The sequence below is a fragment of the Labrus bergylta genome, chromosome 11, assembly GCF_963930695.1.
Source record: "Labrus bergylta chromosome 11, fLabBer1.1, whole genome shotgun sequence".
NCBI classification, from domain to species: Eukaryota; Metazoa; Chordata; class Actinopteri; order Labriformes; family Labridae; genus Labrus; species Labrus bergylta.
The window spans coordinates 5,076,395-5,093,749 of NC_089205.1; the positions used below are offsets into that span (position 1 = coordinate 5,076,395).

The 17,355-nt window shown below is 43.0% G+C and overlaps 1 protein-coding gene across 1 annotated transcript in view; it reads right to left on the reverse strand.

Moving 5' to 3' along the window:
• The window catches only part of LOC109992319 (alpha-2-macroglobulin), a 42,718-nt gene that overhangs the window by 1,499 nt on the left and 23,864 nt on the right, over positions 1–17,355 (reverse strand). Inside the window, exons 19-32 of the mRNA XM_065960622.1 lie at positions 15,884–16,109; positions 15,250–15,376; positions 13,934–14,055; positions 13,766–13,817; positions 13,013–13,096; positions 12,220–12,396; positions 11,627–11,702; positions 9,844–10,000; positions 9,616–9,690; positions 9,073–9,235; positions 7,333–7,520; positions 2,800–3,012; positions 2,547–2,665; positions 2,350–2,440 (exon numbers count right to left, since the gene is read on the reverse strand). Of these exons, the coding sequence (XP_065816694.1) occupies positions 2,350–2,440; positions 2,547–2,665; positions 2,800–3,012; positions 7,333–7,520; positions 9,073–9,235; positions 9,616–9,690; positions 9,844–10,000; positions 11,627–11,702; positions 12,220–12,396; positions 13,013–13,096; positions 13,766–13,817; positions 13,934–14,055; positions 15,250–15,376; positions 15,884–16,109 (1,870 nt within the window). The remainder of the gene's footprint in view (positions 1–2,349; positions 2,441–2,546; positions 2,666–2,799; positions 3,013–7,332; positions 7,521–9,072; positions 9,236–9,615; positions 9,691–9,843; positions 10,001–11,626; positions 11,703–12,219; positions 12,397–13,012; positions 13,097–13,765; positions 13,818–13,933; positions 14,056–15,249; positions 15,377–15,883; positions 16,110–17,355) is intronic.

A 17,355-nucleotide genomic window follows, 5' to 3' on the forward strand; every position in this document is an offset into this window, starting at 1 on the left:
ATTCTTTTTTAAATCTCCTTTTGTGATTATTAGGCATGCAACAATTCTCAATAAAATATTGAACCATTCGGTACGGCATCCATGGTTCAATACTGACTTGTGAATTGCGGTTTTAACAGTTTGGCATTTAACTAGTTTCTGCGCATTGTATTTCTCTCTAAATTGGCTCTGTCTGTGTGTGCCTGTGAGTCAGCGTGCAGGGATGAGGAAACCCTGGTCGCCAAGTGAGTTAATAGCCAATCACCACGCGCTTAAGTTTGGTGACGCTGACAACAACAAACACTGCGCAGTGTTTCCCACTTGTCCAGGTATATTAACGGCCTAACGGCCGCAAACGCCCTTTTTCCAAAAGCCTCTCTCCCTCATTATGTCAAAAACATGCATTAAAAGATAACTGTGGGTCCGCAAACGTGAGAGAGAGCTATACGGGTGAGCAAGAGTCGGGGAATGTGCCATTACGCATATAAGTGGACGGACAAGAAACAAAAAGTGAAATTGTTCATCTGCTCTACAGTTTACATGTTAACCAATGAAGTATGTGAACTACATGGCAGGCTGCTGTCTGTTAACTAACTGATGTATTTCAACATCAACTGAGTGCTCCTCTGTCTGTGCATCACCCTCACTGCTCTAAACTGGTCATCAACCACATCTGAACCTTCAGTGTGAGGTGTGATGTCTTTTGAAATGTTCGTCAATCATTTGAGCTGCTGCACTAAAGAATAAGAGAGGAGCGATAATCGTAACTAAAAGAAATATAATATTATAAAAATAATAATTGATGCCACCAATGCACTTTTTAGTTGACATTGATTGAGCTAATTGTATGTTCAGATCAAATCTGACTTTGCAATAGGCTGAAAGGAGAGCACCTGAATTTGTTTTGCTTCAAAGTAAAATAAATAGTTTTAAAATGGAAAAAAAGTAACTCTCTTTCTAAATCCCTTGATGTTCTGTAAAATTTGCCTGAAATACTTAACACTGGAAACATTTTAACGGCCCGGCCCGACAGAACCAAACCGAACCATGACCAAAAAACCGAGGAATGTATGTATTGAACCGTGGGTTGACTGTATTGTTGCATCTGTTGCACCCATGAAAAGACCAGGACTCTGTCTTCCGTTTGGCAACTTTATTCTTCCCGGTGTTGTATTTTTTTTATGATTATCTCTCTTAAGAAGCATCGGGTCCTCACAACAAAAACGGCATACATGCGCATTATCTGTTGACCATGACCCCGACTATCTACCTCACCTCTGCACGCAGGCCGACGACGTCATATATCAAAACCTAAAATTAAAAGAGTTAATAACAACTTTTTAATTTGTGTAAACTAAGATGACATTACATTACCTGTATGTTTTTAAATTAACAAATTAAACAAATGTGAAATAATATTATATACAGTACTTTCTAACTTATAGTGTAGTGTGCTTTCTTCTGTCAAATTGAATTGCAAACAAATATTTCTAGGTCGCAACACATCCCTAGTGATTATCTGGCACATTTTCACATCAATGATGAATGCATTTATTTAAATACTTCTACAAACACGTGGACTTTAAGGGCTGTTCTGTTCCTGCACCCTGCTGAATATGACACTCTTCATAAATACGACGTGGTTAAAACAGTTTCCTTTGCATTTCGGTTAACAGCCTCCTGTAGGTAGTCTGTTTTTTTTAATGAGGTAGAAAAATAAAATTGAGTGCAGAACAATATCGGCTGAACAAAATGATTAAAGCCACTGCATTAGAAGGTTCATATGTGAATCCACATTATGGAGGAATTTAGTTTGATGTTCTTTGGCGTCACAGAAAGTCTGTGTGTGCAACTGGAAGTATATACAGTACAGTACACAAAAACAGATGGCATATATACTTGGAGGGTAATAAATGTAGGCTACTATGCAACAGGCCTAGATATAGCCAGTCAAGAAAATATTCCATGAATATTCAAGACTTCTGGGCTCCGCTTTTCAGGGTCAGAAACACTCCTGATGATTATTGTATCTACTGTTTAGCTTTGACGAATTTGCAAACTACTCACTCCTCTAAAGCAACACCACCTCCTCCAAATAATACTAATGTATTTTGGCTGCCGAAACCCAATTTGGTTTCAACTAATAGCTGAATTCATACTGCTAAATATGCAGTCGAGAAAGTAAAAGGTGATGTCAGGGCGTCCTTGATAAACGCAGTAGAGCATTAAGTAAACATTCAAGCTTCCGACTCAAAGGAGGAAGTCAGAGGGGATGGCCTCTGTGAGTTTATGGTAATGGCTAGTATCACCATCATACTAACATCAATAGCTGACAGAAAAGTTCAGGTTAAAGTTGCTGTAATTACTCACCATCCTTAAAGACTCAGCATCTGGGGTAAATCCAGAGAGTAGTTTGATTTCCATTATCATCATGTTTGTCATGTTGTCGCTTCCATAATGTCTGTAATTGACCCCATAATAACTCAAAGTTAGTTTCTCCAAAATCTACAGCCAGGGAGGACACTTTCACTGTAAGTGCAGTGCAGTTGTTGTTGTTGATTACTTACACAGACTTCAGCGTCAGACTAAGGCGGCGAGATGTGCTCATGCAGTCAGCATGCAGTTCAGCCTCCACACGGAGAGAAGAGGCTGGTGGAGGAGGCGGGATGTTGTACTGAAGAGAAATCTAGAAAAAAGTTTGACATGAGGAGTTTAATGCTAATCTTGACAAGTTTTTCAGGAGTTTTGTGCAAGTGTGAACAAGGTGATATTCAGATGAATTCAGACCATTATGGTACAAGAGTGACATTCTCCAATCACCTGCACTGAAGCACAGGCAGTTCCCTTCACCTCCAGGCTGTACTTTCCTGTCATGTCCTTCAGAGCCTCCTCTTGGTAGAGCAGTTTGTTGTGAGGGTTTACATCAAACGTCAGCTGGCCACTGGGAGCCTGAACTGTCACAGTGCTGGAACCTTCAGGATTGAACACTTTGGTGGAGTACAGAGACAGAGCCTGCAGAGCCACCACGGTGTCCTTCAACACACAAAAGACAAATCATTATGAGTCATTAAAGACAGTGGCCATTCTAGAGTCTACTGGGGCCCCAGGCAAGAAATAATGAGAGGCCCTATAACCTGCATTTATCACCATTACGTCTGCCATTGTCCCGATGCTTACGCCACTTCCTCTTTTTTCCTGTTTCTGTTTACTCTCCTATAGATGGATAATTCCTTTGAATGTTTTAGGTTGACTTTCATTGACAAACTTTGGTTTTCACGCCAATAATGCATGCAAGGAGAGTGAGTGCTGTCAGATGGGGCCCCTGAGGGAGGTTTCCTACCTGTCATGGCAAAATTTGCATATTTTGCGTCATTGCTGTTGTTAAAAGTTTGTGAGCCCTCAAGGGCCCCCTACTGGTCTGGGGCCCCAAGCAGTTGCATTGCGAAGCCCAGCATCTCTCTCAGTTTTGCAATTTTGCAGTAGTTTTCCTGTTCATCTCGGGTCTGTTCGTACGGAACAGCTTCAACTTAACATCCAACACCCGACAGGAACTTTTGGATATTGGATTACACCTCCCTGACGATCTAATCACCAATCTTTGACTCATCCCTGAGATCGCCAAAACACCCGAGGCTACGCACTCTACCTGGTCGGGCGGAAGTGCTCGCAGGCAGCGTCGAGACCGTAAACAAAGGCGGAGGGATAAGAGCTAAGCTAAAGCTAACACCGCACCGTCTCCCGTTACCCAGCATTTTCCTCGCTAATGTGCGGTCTTTGGTGATCAAAATGGACGAGTTACGACTCCGCATCATCCACAGCAAGAGACTTATGGACTGTAATGTCATGATCCTCACGGAAACATGGCTAAACAACGGAGTGCCGGACGATGCTCTCAAGCTAGCCGGTCGCCACACACTCCGGGCAGACAGAACAGCAGAGGACTCCGGTAAGACCAGAGGAGGAGGGCTGTGCATTTATATTAACAAAGCTTGGTGTACAGACTCTGTCATTGTTGGGAGACACTGCTCAGCTAACCTTGAGTTTCTCATGGTTAAATGCAGACCTTTCTATCAGCCAAGGGAGCTCAGCTCCACTATTGTAACTGCAGCCTACATCCCCTCGGATGCCGATGCAAAAGCTGCTATGAAGGAACTTTACACAGCTATCAGCAAACAACAGAGTGCTCACCCGGAGGCTGCATTTATAGTTGCAGGTGATTTTAGCATGTTTCCTGCAATACAAGAGGAAACAAAACTCTGGATCATGTTGATCTGGATCACACAAACATCGCAGGAGCCTATATCACGACCCCTCTCCCCCACCTGGGACAGTCAGACCACCTTTCTTTGTTCCTCATCCCCAAGTACTCCCCACTCATCCAACATGTGAAGCCATCAGTGACAACTATTAAAGTGTGGCCAGCGGGGACAGACTCTGTACTTCAGGACAAGTTCCATCACACAGACTGGAGTATGTTTGCCTTTCAGGGCGCGGTCACACTGGCCATCCGTACCGTGCCCGAACATGCTTCAACGCTAAAGTCCAGTTTGTTTGACCAGTGTGACCGCTCCGTATCGTGCTCAGGCACGGTACACTTCATGCACAAGCACGCGGGTGCACAATGCTGACAGCCTTCATTATGGAGAAATCCAGAGTTTCGTGGCTGTATCTGACTAAAATGACACAATATAAGCCACAAAGTAGCTGTCATGTTCTCTGTGTTGTTCTCCGATGTGCAGACGCGGACTCGACTTTATGTACAAGGGGTAATCGTGCTTGGGCACGGATAGTCCTGGGTAGTGTGACCGCGGGCCGCGCCGGCCAGCGGGGCAATGGCGCTGCGGGGGGGCAATCGTGCTTGGGTACAGCACGGTACGGATGGCCAGTATGACCGCGCCCTCAGGCTACCTGGGGCTCTCACACAGACATTGACACCTACACTTATTCTGTGCTGGATTATATCAATACCATCATCGACAGTGTTATAACATGGAAGCAGATCACCACATACCCAAATCAGAAGCCATGGATGAACAAGGAGGTGCGGCTCCTGCTGAAGGCCCGCAACACCGCCTTCAGATCAGATGACGCAATGGCCTACAGCGTATCCAGGGCAAACCTGAGGAGGGGCATCATCAAGGCCAAGCACTGCTACAAGATGAAGGTAGAGGATCACTTCGCCAACTCCGACCCCAGACGCATGTGGCAGGGCATCCAGGCGATCAGTGATTATAAACCCAGCAACTCCACCCCGATAACCACAGATGTCTCCTTCCTGAACGAGCTAAATCACTTTTGTGCTCAATTCGACAGAGACAACAGGGAGACGCAGACCACGACCAGACCTCCTGCAGACAACCAGCCCCTCTCACTCACCTCGACAGACGTCCACGCTGCACTGAGCCGGATCAACGCTCGAAAGGCTGCTGGTCCAGACGGCACCCCCGGGCGCGTGCTTAGAGCATGCAGCTCACGGGGGTTTTACGGACATCTTGAACCTGTCCCTCGCCCAAGTAGCTGTGCCAGCATGCTTCAAAGCCACCTCTATTGTCCCAGTGCCGAAACACTCCAGCCCGACAGGCCTGAATGACTACCGCCCTGTAGCACTCACACCCATCATAATGAAGTGCTTTGAGCGACTGGTCCTAGCACACCTGAAAAACTGCCTCCCACCCACACTGGACCCATACCAGTTTGCCTACCACAGCAATAGGAGTACAGAGGATGCAGTTTCCACTGCGCTGCACTCTGTGCTCACACATCTGGACAATAAAAACACATACGCACGAATGCTGTTTGTTGATTTTAGCTCAACACTGTCATCCCCTCCAAGTTAAACACTAAACTCGGAGACCTGGGCTTCAACACCTACCTCCGTCACTGGATAATGGACTTTCTGACCAACAGACCCCAGTATGTTAGGTCAGGACACACCTGCTCCACCACCATCACACTCAACACAGGCGTACCACAGGGCTGTGTGCTGATCCCATTCCTCTACTCCCTCTTCACCCACGACTGCAGACCTGTACATGGATCCAACACCATCCTCAGGTTTGCGGACGATATGGCGGTGATTGGCCTCATCAGCAACAACGATGACAGCCTACAGGGAGGAGGTACAGCATCTGGCCGCCTGGTGTGCTGACAATAACCTGCTCCTCAACACAAGCAAGACAAAGGAGCTCATCGTGGACTTCAGGAGAGAAAGAGGAAGCACGCACAACCCCATTCACATCAACGGGATGGCTGTCTCCAGCTTCAAGTCCCCTTGGACCCACATCACATAGGACCTCTCCTGGTCCACTAACACCTCCAGTCTGGTTAAGAAGGCTCATCAACGCCTCTTTTTCCTGAGGACACTGAAGACACACCACCTGTCTTCAGCTGTACTGAGGAACTTCTACCACTGTGTGATCGAGTGCATCCTGACCAGTCTGGTACGGAAACTGCTCTGTCTCAGACTGTAAGGCGCTACAGCGGGTGGTAAGAAACCCCCTAGCGCATCACAAGGTGTCCACTTCCCGCCATTGAGGACGTCCTAAGAAAACGCTGTCTGTGGCGAGCTCATAGCATCCTTAAAGACTCCTCCCACCCTGCCCACAGACTGTTTGCCCTGCTGCCCTCCGGTAGGCGCTTCTGAAGCCTCCGGACCAGAACCAGCAGACTGAGGAACAGCTGACCCCCCTTCGCCTGCACATCACCTCACACCCATCATCCCCCCACCACTCCTCCTGATCATACACACACATCTCTCATCCACCTGTATTATTGTACTATAGTATGTTCATATCACCTCAATAAGTTAGCGACCTGTACAATATGTCCATATTCTGTATATTATCTGTAAACTAGTATAGCATGCTCACTGCACCTTAATCTGTATATTATAATCTGAAGAATATACTTATATTTATAGCATCCCATTAATCCAGCCATCCATATATACCCAATAATTAACTTTTTTTGTCTACATCTGTAAATTTTGTAATTACTTGTACATAGCACAGATTCTTGCACTTGCTTATTACACTTCTGGTGAGATGCCAAACCTCATTTCGTTACTCTATACTTGTATATGTGTAATGACGACAATAAAGTTGAATCTCATCTCTCATCTCATGTTGGCGCCCCCCCTGTGGGGAAAGTATGAAGTACTTTTGGGCAGAGGTATTGTGGATTTTGACCTTAATGCCTTGTCTTTATGTGCAAAGAGCCTTTGGGGCTTAAACTGATGATACATTTGAAAACGAAAATTGGGAAAATCTAAATGATTAAAGAGATTTCATAATATACAATAACCTGAGTGGAAAATGTTAATCTGCTGGTGTGCCTGTCCTGTTTGGGATGTACCTGGGTAGAGGAGAAGCCTCCGTACTGGTTCTGCTGTCCTGTCAGCCATCTGACGATGCTGGATGAGTATCGCAGGTCCTCGGCAGAAGGAGATACACTGAGTAAGGCCAGAAGCACATAAGAGCTGATCTCCACAGACAGAGAGGTTGATGTATCTTCCTCATTCTGAGACCAGTGAAGTAAATCCCCTTCAAACAGCATCAACACAGAGACAAGGTGAGTTACCTTAATTGTGACGTGGCAGGGATAAGTCCTGGGATTTAACTGGATTTTCCTGTGATTGATGAGGCCTAAAAATCCTTAATTTTATGTCAGCTTCAGGAAAAGTTGGAATACAAGTGGTGTTGTGTAACAGTCAGAATATCATTGTAGTACTACAAGGCGGTGCCTTGGTTTTGTTTAGGTTTTCGTGACAGAGAAAGTTGTTAGTCATATGTTTGTTCTGACTGAGAAGTCTCTGACTACTGCTCATGTATGAGGAGTGAACATAGCACTGTGGAGACCTGGCATTGTATGCTATAAAAATACTGTGTGGAAATCCCCACTCTGTTGTCTGTCAACTCTGATACTAACTAATCTTCTGCTAATTGCTAATGACGGCAGTCTATAGCGCGCCACAGGACTGAGTCCTAAAACCCGGAAGTAAGTTAGCATTTGAACGAGATGGGGTCTAACGTCTAAAAGTCAACAGGGATTTTAAATGGGTTTGTGGTTAGACGCCTGAAATAAGGTCTGTGGTTAACACAAGCTTAAGAGATGTTGGCGTTTTGTTAGACCACATAAACTACGTTAGGTAATACCCCCACTTGTGAATTTTAAAGTTTTTAGGCGTCTTTAAAAAGGCGGTTGCAAACAAGTGGCTAAATGTGACAACAGTGGTTGTCGGAGACATTAAACGTCATCACGCCGGACACAGAGGCCGGGAACTCTCTCACTCGTCGGACATGTGTCCTGTAGGTTTAATCTTTATGTTAAGGCAGATATGAGGTTAGTAAACAATTTATCAAGCTACGTGGATTAGTTTATCGGAGATCGTCTGAAGCATAACGCTAGTGACGTCACAATCATCCGACCGTGGTGTAGTTTGCTTGTAGCATAACGTTAGCTTTTTACTTCTGTCGGCCGCATTAACGCTTCAAACATCATAAAAATGGTGTTCATCTGTGAAGATTATCCTGCTGAACAAAACGGCTACGCTTCAGAAACGTGCGTTTGCCACAGAGCTTATTTTCTGCAATGATCCAAAATCCAATACAAAAATCCCATAGGCGAATTCTCATTAGACCCCATGGCGATGCTACTTCCGGGTTGGCCTACAAAAATACATCATATGGTTTGTTCTCTATTAATACACATTAACTTTGAGTGAATTGGACAATATCTCAAATAAAAGCCAACTGTTGGCTGAGCAAACTGTTTGTCTTCTTACCTCACTTCTATTTGATTGTCATGTCTTAAAGACAAATGAAATGTGTGATATTTACCTACATTTACACAAAATGCTAATACTGCACTGAGTGTGGGTATTTCAATATTATCCAAAGGCGCAAGAACACTTTTTAATTGCATTTGGGAGAAAAAGGGTGGGTGGTCTACTTTGCAAACGCAATGATTGGCCGAAAATACAAGGTCACAAAACAGGTTGTAGGGATGGATGACCTTGCAGGCATTTCCTCAAGCCAAACGTCCAACTTCCTGCAGGGACTGAGTCGTGATCCGTGTTTTAGGTTGATGGCTCACCTTGCTGTATAGCCACTGTGCCGAGGTGTTTCAGAAGGAGAGTGCGGGTCTGCATGTCTCCTGCCAGGGTGAAGACATACGCCAGCAGAGCTGTGGTGTAGGTGTTGCTCAGGTTACCCATGGACTCCCTGAGGCAGGACAAGCTTCTTTGTACAACAAGAGGCTGTAAAATAAACAAGGAACATTTAAAAAGATAATTTCATTAACTTATAATAGCTCTTTAGTTTTTGCATAAATCAGAACCATAAAAGTGAAGTGAAGCCAACACCGAAGTATATGAATCCTCTTCTTTTTCAAGTGAAGCCAATGCATAAGTGCCTTATTAAAATTCCTTCAAAAAGTCCATCAGGGGGCAACTCCACTGCTTGCTAAAAGAAGTGTGGTTGTATAAAAGGAGACCAAATATGAGTGCTGTTATCAGCTGACTCAAAATTTCCACACGGTGAAAAAAAACAGCGCAGGTTAAGAGGTTCTCACAAAGGCTAGGAGCACTAATGCCGTAAACTCTGCAAAGATTGAAACACAAATATAAAACATGCTTACAGTTCCTGTTATGTTCATCTCCAAGAGGGACGCAGTAATGTAAGCACTGAGAGTCACTTCATCAGACACACCGCCCTGTAGAGAAGGAGAATCAGGAGGCATTCAAGAAAGACAATGTCCAAAATTCAGGAGAACACAGAGAATTAGGACCTACTTAAAGAAAAAAAAAAGACTAATGAAAAGAAAGAAAAATATTACTAATGTTGTTCATTCAGACTCCAAAATGACCTTCATCTTGTTGTTAAAGAGTTTCCCCGACTGTTCGAAACAGCCGTTTTCACGTTGTTTACTCTCGATCCAACGCCTGGCCATTTCAACGACTTCATTGTCAATGAAGACAAATGAACTCGCTTTAACAAAGGATCTCAGCACGAAAGCAGTCAACCTGTGAATGAGTTCAATAAGAGCAGACATTCATTAAAAAGCTGAGCTTGTCACAATGATGCAGAGTTTGTACTGCCTGCTAGGCTACGGCTTGACTCGATGCTACAATGCTTTCTTATAACTTGTTTTCCAGATTAGCTTGTATCCCATAAATATAAACAGCACTCTAAAACTTAAAGTTGTCAAGTGTAGCTGCAAAAAAACTAACCAAAATCATCAATAAGTCCCTTTGCTATTTTGCATTAACCCATAAAGGGATAGTTAGGTCATTTTGAAATGGGGTTGTATGGGGTATATATGCATTAGCCACTCCCTCGCTGCAGCTCGTGTACTGACCAGAAGTAGGGAAAGTAGGTGGTTAGTGACTGAGATTTACAGATAGATACATGCAGTAATATGATGTACTGTATATGCACAGAGAGAGCGAGAGCGAGAGAGAGAGAGAGAGAGAGAAGCTCAAGGTGCCAGTTCCCCCGGTAGTCTAAGCCTATAGCAGCATAACTAAGAGCTGGTCTACACCAGCACCGGCCCTAACTATAAGATTTATCAAAAAGGAAAGTTTTAAGTCTATTCTTAAAAATACAGACTGTGTCTGCCTCCCGGACCCCGGCTGGAAGGCGGTTCCAGAGGAGAGGAGCCCGATAACTGAAGGCTTTATCCCCCATAGTACACTTAGAGACTGTAGGTACCACAAGTGGGCCTGCATTCTGGGACCGTAATGTTCTCGAGGGACAGTAGTAGCTCCTTCAGATAAGATGGTGCCTGGCCATTCAGAACTTTGTAAGTGAGAAGAAGGATCTTGAATTCTATTCTAGACTGTATAGGGAGCCAGTGCAGAGAAACCAAGACAGGAGTAATGTGGTCCCTTTTCCTAGTTTCTCTTAGGCTCCTCAAGATCGTTGGTTGACGGCCTGCCAGAACAATCCCCCCCCAACACCCACCCCCAACACCCCCCCCCCCCCCCACCGGATTGTTGATGGACGGTTTGCCTCCCCCCAACCCCTTGCTCCCTATCCCTCTTCCTGCATTTTATCCCATCTCTCCTCCTATCCCTTTCCAAGCCCAGCGCAGTCTAGGCCTGTGAAGGCTGTTTCGTCATGAGCCGGAGATCCGGCCGAGGACTTCTGCCTTTTAATAAGGCAGTTTTTTCTTACCACTGTAACTTTTGCTTCTTTGCTAAAGTGCTCATGATGGATAGGCCGGATCTTTGTAACATAGCAATAAGTAAGGTCTTTTTACCTGCTCTTTTGTAATGTTAACAGACAAAGAGTAAGGTATTTTACCTGCTTTTTGTAAAGTGTCTCGAGATAACACTTGTTATGAGTTGACGCTATACAAATAAAAATTGATTGATTGATGGAGACTCAACAGGGCCAAAAGAGAGAAGTGAAATTTAAGTCACATATTACCTCGATTGGAATCTCAATTTATGGAATACCTAAAATGTACCAAAAGTCTAATACTGTTGTCAATAGAAAACCAGAGAAAGGAAGAAGATACGAGTTGAGCCATGCGAGAAAAATGCCATTTAAACAAAAATGAATAAAAAATGTCGGTTATTTCAACGTTAAAGTTGAAGAATGTTTGTCAACAGGTAGACATTATTATGAGTCTGTTATGTTCTCACCAGCTGTTCTGCTTTCCTTCTTCAAAAACACTGTAATAACCATCATAGTGGTTGTAGTTGAGCTGCCTCTGATAGCCTGTACCAAATGATAACACATAAACCAACAGTTTAAAAAAAGTAAATCCAAATGTGATACACTGTCATAATTCTGCAACAATGCCCACCTCTCTAGCATTACATTTCCACTCACCCTGCCAACCACTCCCTTCTTATTAGCTTACCATGCTCACTTGTGTGCTCAGCTACTAGCCATCTCCAGCAAGCCAGAAAATAAGCCTCTCCATCTCATTCACTCATTGCCGGATTGTTCATCCGTATGAAAAACTCTCCATTTCTTAACTTGAATATTTCCAAATATTGTGTCACTTTTGACTCCATTTTGTTGTATTTAAAAACATTGAACTTTCTCCACTACAGTATACAGTAGCTGTTAATACTGTTGAAAATTGTGAACGCAAGACATGTAGATTATTTAAAGAAAACAGTTCATTGTTCTTCTTAAATGGAATTTATTTTGGTTTGTGTTATGCATGCCGTTTCCACCTTGGGGATTTCCTTTTTTTTTCTGCGAGATAAAACAAACAGATTCTTACCATTCATCAGAAATTTCTCAATCTTTTCCTTGTTGGCGTAGGTCAGCTGCTGTGTGTTCTTCAGGTACTCGAGGATGTAGATGTTGGGGGCCAGAAGAGCCATGTTCTGCTCCCCACATCCATACGGCATCTGCAGCAGTCCATCCAGGTTCTTCAGGGCCCGGCCCATGATGTCACCTGCACAGAAACACTGAGTTTGACCGGCTCAATCTGTCAAATTTAAATGAACCTTAACATATCAACAGAGAGGGTGCACCAGTGGCCTAGCGGTTAGGCCGCGCCCCACGGAAAGAGGCTATAGTTCACCAAGCATGTTGCCAAGGTTTGGATCCAACTCTAGGCCCTTTTGCCGCATGTCACATCCTATTGGAAGACTTGACGTGTTGGGAGGAGGGAATGGGGTGTGACATGCAGCAACCAGGTCATCCAGCGCCCCAGATCCTTGATCCTTTTGATTGGTTAGTTCAATATGTGTTTTTATTAGCTGAAAGGGAGTGAGGTTAATACTAGAACGTCACCAGCTGATCTCTACTGCTCAGTCTGTGACTAAAAAATGTCACCAGCTCAATAGGTGAGCGATATTTGGTTTCACTTTTCTCCAATGAGAGGAGGTGGAGATGTGTTGTCCACATTTGCAGTCAATGGATTGAGGAGGTCATATCAATACAACAGCCACTGAATGATCCCATACACCTTCATACAATTGAATCTTCTTGAGCTTCAAGGAGGATTGAAAGTGTTTTTTGATCCATGAATTGTTTTGTAAAGGCTACATAATTAAAACTCAGTTTACCCAGCACAGACAGGGAAGCTCGGGCAGATCCATCGATCACATTGTCAGGAAGCTGCAGCTCTACTTCTTCTGTAAGAGCCTCCCCTGGAAAAAAAGATTTGGACTAATTCAAACACAATTTAAAGAGCTGCTGCAGAGTCCAATGCCCTAATAAAGACATTAAGAATAATATGTTGTCAGTTAGATATGTCTGTCATTTGTTCAGATGGCAATCAATACCAAGAAGTAAACTTCGTTCAAAATGGTCAATTTCTAAACAACATATGGGCTTCCTCTCAGTCTAGTTTAGAGTAGTGTCTATTGATTAATTAAATAATTAATCCATTGTGAATATGGAAAAGTACTACCAACTCTTCTGAGAATTGATCAAAGTTTAAGCATTTAAGCAAAAATGTCAAACACTTGTTGGTCTTGGCTTCTCTTTGTCATGTCTGACAGTAAATGAGAAGTCTCTGAGTGGTTGGGTTAGAGAAGCATTTTAAAGATGTCATTTGAGTCTTTGAAATAGAGACATTTCTAAATTTCCATACATTTAAAACAAAAATACAGCAGATCAATATTCAGTGAAAATGATCGGTTGCAGCATTAGGCCAGGTGTTAATTCATGTTTCTGAATAAGGCTATACAGTGGGACGCGAAAGACAGTGAAACTAAACTCATTGAAAGAGAGATACAAAAGTCACAAAAAGAACACAACTGGCTTTCACACTACCAGAGCTGTAGATAAAAACATCTGATCTGAACTGTACTGACCATTTGGACAGAGCAGCCAGTTGAAGGTTTTTGTCGTCTCTGTTCCCTCAGCCTGGAAGAAGATGAAAAAAAAAAACATACCTCTAAAATGTGCACCTAAACATTTTAATTTGATCAATTAACAAACTTAGAACTTTTTATTTTATGAGAGACAAAAAAAATGTCCACCTTCACTATGAGGGTTCGTGTGACCACATCGATACGACCTCTGTCTGGCACGCTCACAATCTCATTGTCACATGACACATGGGAGGCCACCGCCTCAGCGGACATTGTCACGTTCACGACCCCTAAAAGAACAAAAACTAATTCTAAACATTAATTCACAACAGGTTTAGTTACTATTGGGACTGTGTCATAGCTTTGTGTGTGGTTGCCATCATAAGTACAGTGCATTGTAGTGTGGGGTGAAACATGGAGGTACTGAACTGAGGAAGGAACGATTGACTTAAATCACATTACATTAAAAGGTAGTTTATTATATTTTTTTAAACCTAGGCTGTATTTTTAAAAGTAAAAATCTTGGTTTTATGGTAAATGGACTTGAGCGCATATAGCACTTTTCTAGTCTTCCTCAAAGCACTTTTACACCGCATGTCACACCCACCCATTCATACCTTTCACACACTGATGGTAGTGATCACTACGTAGTATCATCCATCAGAAGTAACTAATCCCATTCATACACCGTTACCAAAGCAGCTGGAGCAATTCAGGGTTAAGTGTCTTGCCCAAGGACAAGTTGGGAATCGAACCCTCGACTTTCCGGGTGAGAGGCAACGACTCTACCACTGAGCCACAGCCGCCCGTAAGATGGGATGTAAAAAAAACAACGCGGAAGTAGCAGTTGAAGCAACAGAGTCCGCCACATGACGCTATAATGAGAATATTTACCTTTATATCAATGCTACGTGTAGTCCAACGTAATCACACTATCCACAAAAGAGCGGAGAACAACATACTGAAGAACAGAAAACATAATGCAGCCGTTTAACTACGAGCACTGAGATCGTAGTGGTCTCGTGCAGACACTCTATGCACGGTGCAGCCAAAATTTGGCTGTTTACGTTCACACATACAGCTCCTTTTGGAAATAATCAGGAGTTTTCTGCACGTGTGGAAGCCCTAATAGAATCACAATCTGAGCCTGTCAGTGGTAAAGACGTTTTAGTGGATATACTTTAGACATGTGCCTGCAGAATGAAATAACACTTTGTTTTAAACCTGCCCACTGAAGCCAATTTACAATTCCAAAACCTTAAGACCCCAAAATATGTCAAACCAAGACACGGGTTTAAGAATATTTCTGATAGCCCTTGAAGTATTTAACAAGTTATTTTTGTTATGTGACTTCATATGCATTAAATGGGAATCACAAAATACTTGAACTGCTGTCTACTTTATAAAGTTACTGAAATGTTTTATTGTCTAAACCACTCATCTTTGACAAACTTTATGCACAAAAGTACATGTGAGGCTCATACCTAAGACCGAAGGGGACATGGTCCATCTGAAAGTTTTGCGTTCGGTAGCACACAGACAGGATGTGTACTGTTGATCGACGAGCGGGGTGAGGGTGAAATCTGTTGAGGCAGCTGGAGTCACAGTGACCTGTTAAAGGAACATGTTCAATTTGTTGTTGTTATGTTACCAAAAAGAAGTGGCTGCACACAACTCAGAAGATTGTTTGTCTAATCAGATTTGGCTGCTCTTTTTTTATATTAGGGACCCAGTCCAAACTCCAGTATCAGTTTCATGCTGGTGCTCAAGGACGACATCTACTGGATCAAAAAGTCGCACATTCTTGCTTTAAAAAGTCAGCAGGAACTAGGGAGACAGTTGTAATCATCTGAAATGTAAGTATTACGAGTCATTTTACCAGATAAAGCATTTTAGTCAGCTCATTCTCTAGAGTTAGAAGCAGTGTTGCCAGATCTCACAAGAGATACAAGCAACCAGGTCTAAGAAAACAAGCCCAAAGTCGCTTATAATAAGCGGACTTGGCAACACTGGTTGGAAGCAGCTCGGCTCGATTTCTAGCGTCAAACTGCTTTTTTACAATCTTAAAGGGTTAAAGATATGTGATTATCTTGTCGTCAGTGTAAAAGCATGGATTACCATGATGCAGCTGGACAGGTAGTTGAAGACAGTTGCCTTCAGATCAAACTGCTCCCCTCGGATGATGGAGTAAGGCAGGTCAAGCTCTAGGATGAAAGGCTGGAAGACTGTGAGCGTCTCCCTCGGAGCCAAGCCGAATCCCTGAGGGGACAAACAGAAAGCCTCCGTCTCCCAGGTGGTGATGGTGTCCGGGACAGTGAGCGACAAATCTGTCGATCCAGACTCTCTGGACGAGCAGAGACACACAGATACATGGTGTAAGATAGAGGAACATGAGATCCAGATTTTAAGTTAGCCTTGGTAAATCCTCTGAAATGGAAAGTCTTGCTATATTTAGGGCCCGAAGCACTGACAAGTGCATAGGACCCTCTTGGAACCCTAATGATTATTATAATAATAATAATAACTTCATTTATATAGCACCTTTTAAAAACACAGGTTTACAAAGTGCTTTGACAAACAGCAAAAACAAGAACAAACTAAAGCAAACACAGAAGAACATAAACAACAGCAAGAACAAACAAATGCAAAATACTAAGAATAATTAAATACAATTCAACAGAAAAGAACCCATAGTGCACGATACCCAACAGACATATATAACCCGACCATCATAAGAACCATTATAAGTACCCAGGCAACACAAGAACCCAACAACAAGAGCTGAGACCAAGAGGACCAAAGATTTAAAAAGATGTAAGAAACTAAAAGAGATAAAAGCAAATAAAAAGATAACAGCAATAAGAAAGTAAGAGCAGTAAAAAAAAAAATAGAAACAAGTGGTTAAAGGATCAAAAAACCCAAAACTATAATATTAATAAAAATACAAAGTAAATATAAATATGAAACATAAATAGACTAAGTAAGATAAGAAATGACCAAGTTAAAACACAAGAGGAGATTAAGATATGAGCATAAATAAAAGGACAGTAAGAAGTAAAAGAAGATAAAAAATAGTAAAACCAGTAAGTGAAGACATTAAGGAGACAACATCACATAAAAAGTAAAAGTATGTTTTAATAATGGATTTAAAAGAATTGAGGGAATCTGCAAGTCTTATCTCCTCAGGGAGGTCGTTCCAAAGTCGAGAGGCCCTGACTGAAAAGGCCCAGTCACCTTCAGTTTTAAGTCTCGACTTTGGAACGACCAGGAGACCCCCACCTGAGGATCTAAGACTGCGGGCTGGCTCATATGGTGTCAGCAGCTCTGTTATATAGCTTGGAGCCAGCCCCGTCCGTGCTTTAAAAGTAATGAGTAAAATCTTAAACTCGATTCTAAAACGTACAGGAAGCCAATGTAATGAAGCTAAAATTGGAGTGATGTGATGTCGTCTGTTACAACCAGTTAGAAGCCTAGCTGCTGCATTTTGGACTAGCTGGAGGCAAGACAGTGACTTATTTGTGATTCCGGAAATGAGGGAGTTACAGTAGTCAAGTCGGGAGAAAATGAGGGCGTGGGTGATCTTTTCAAGG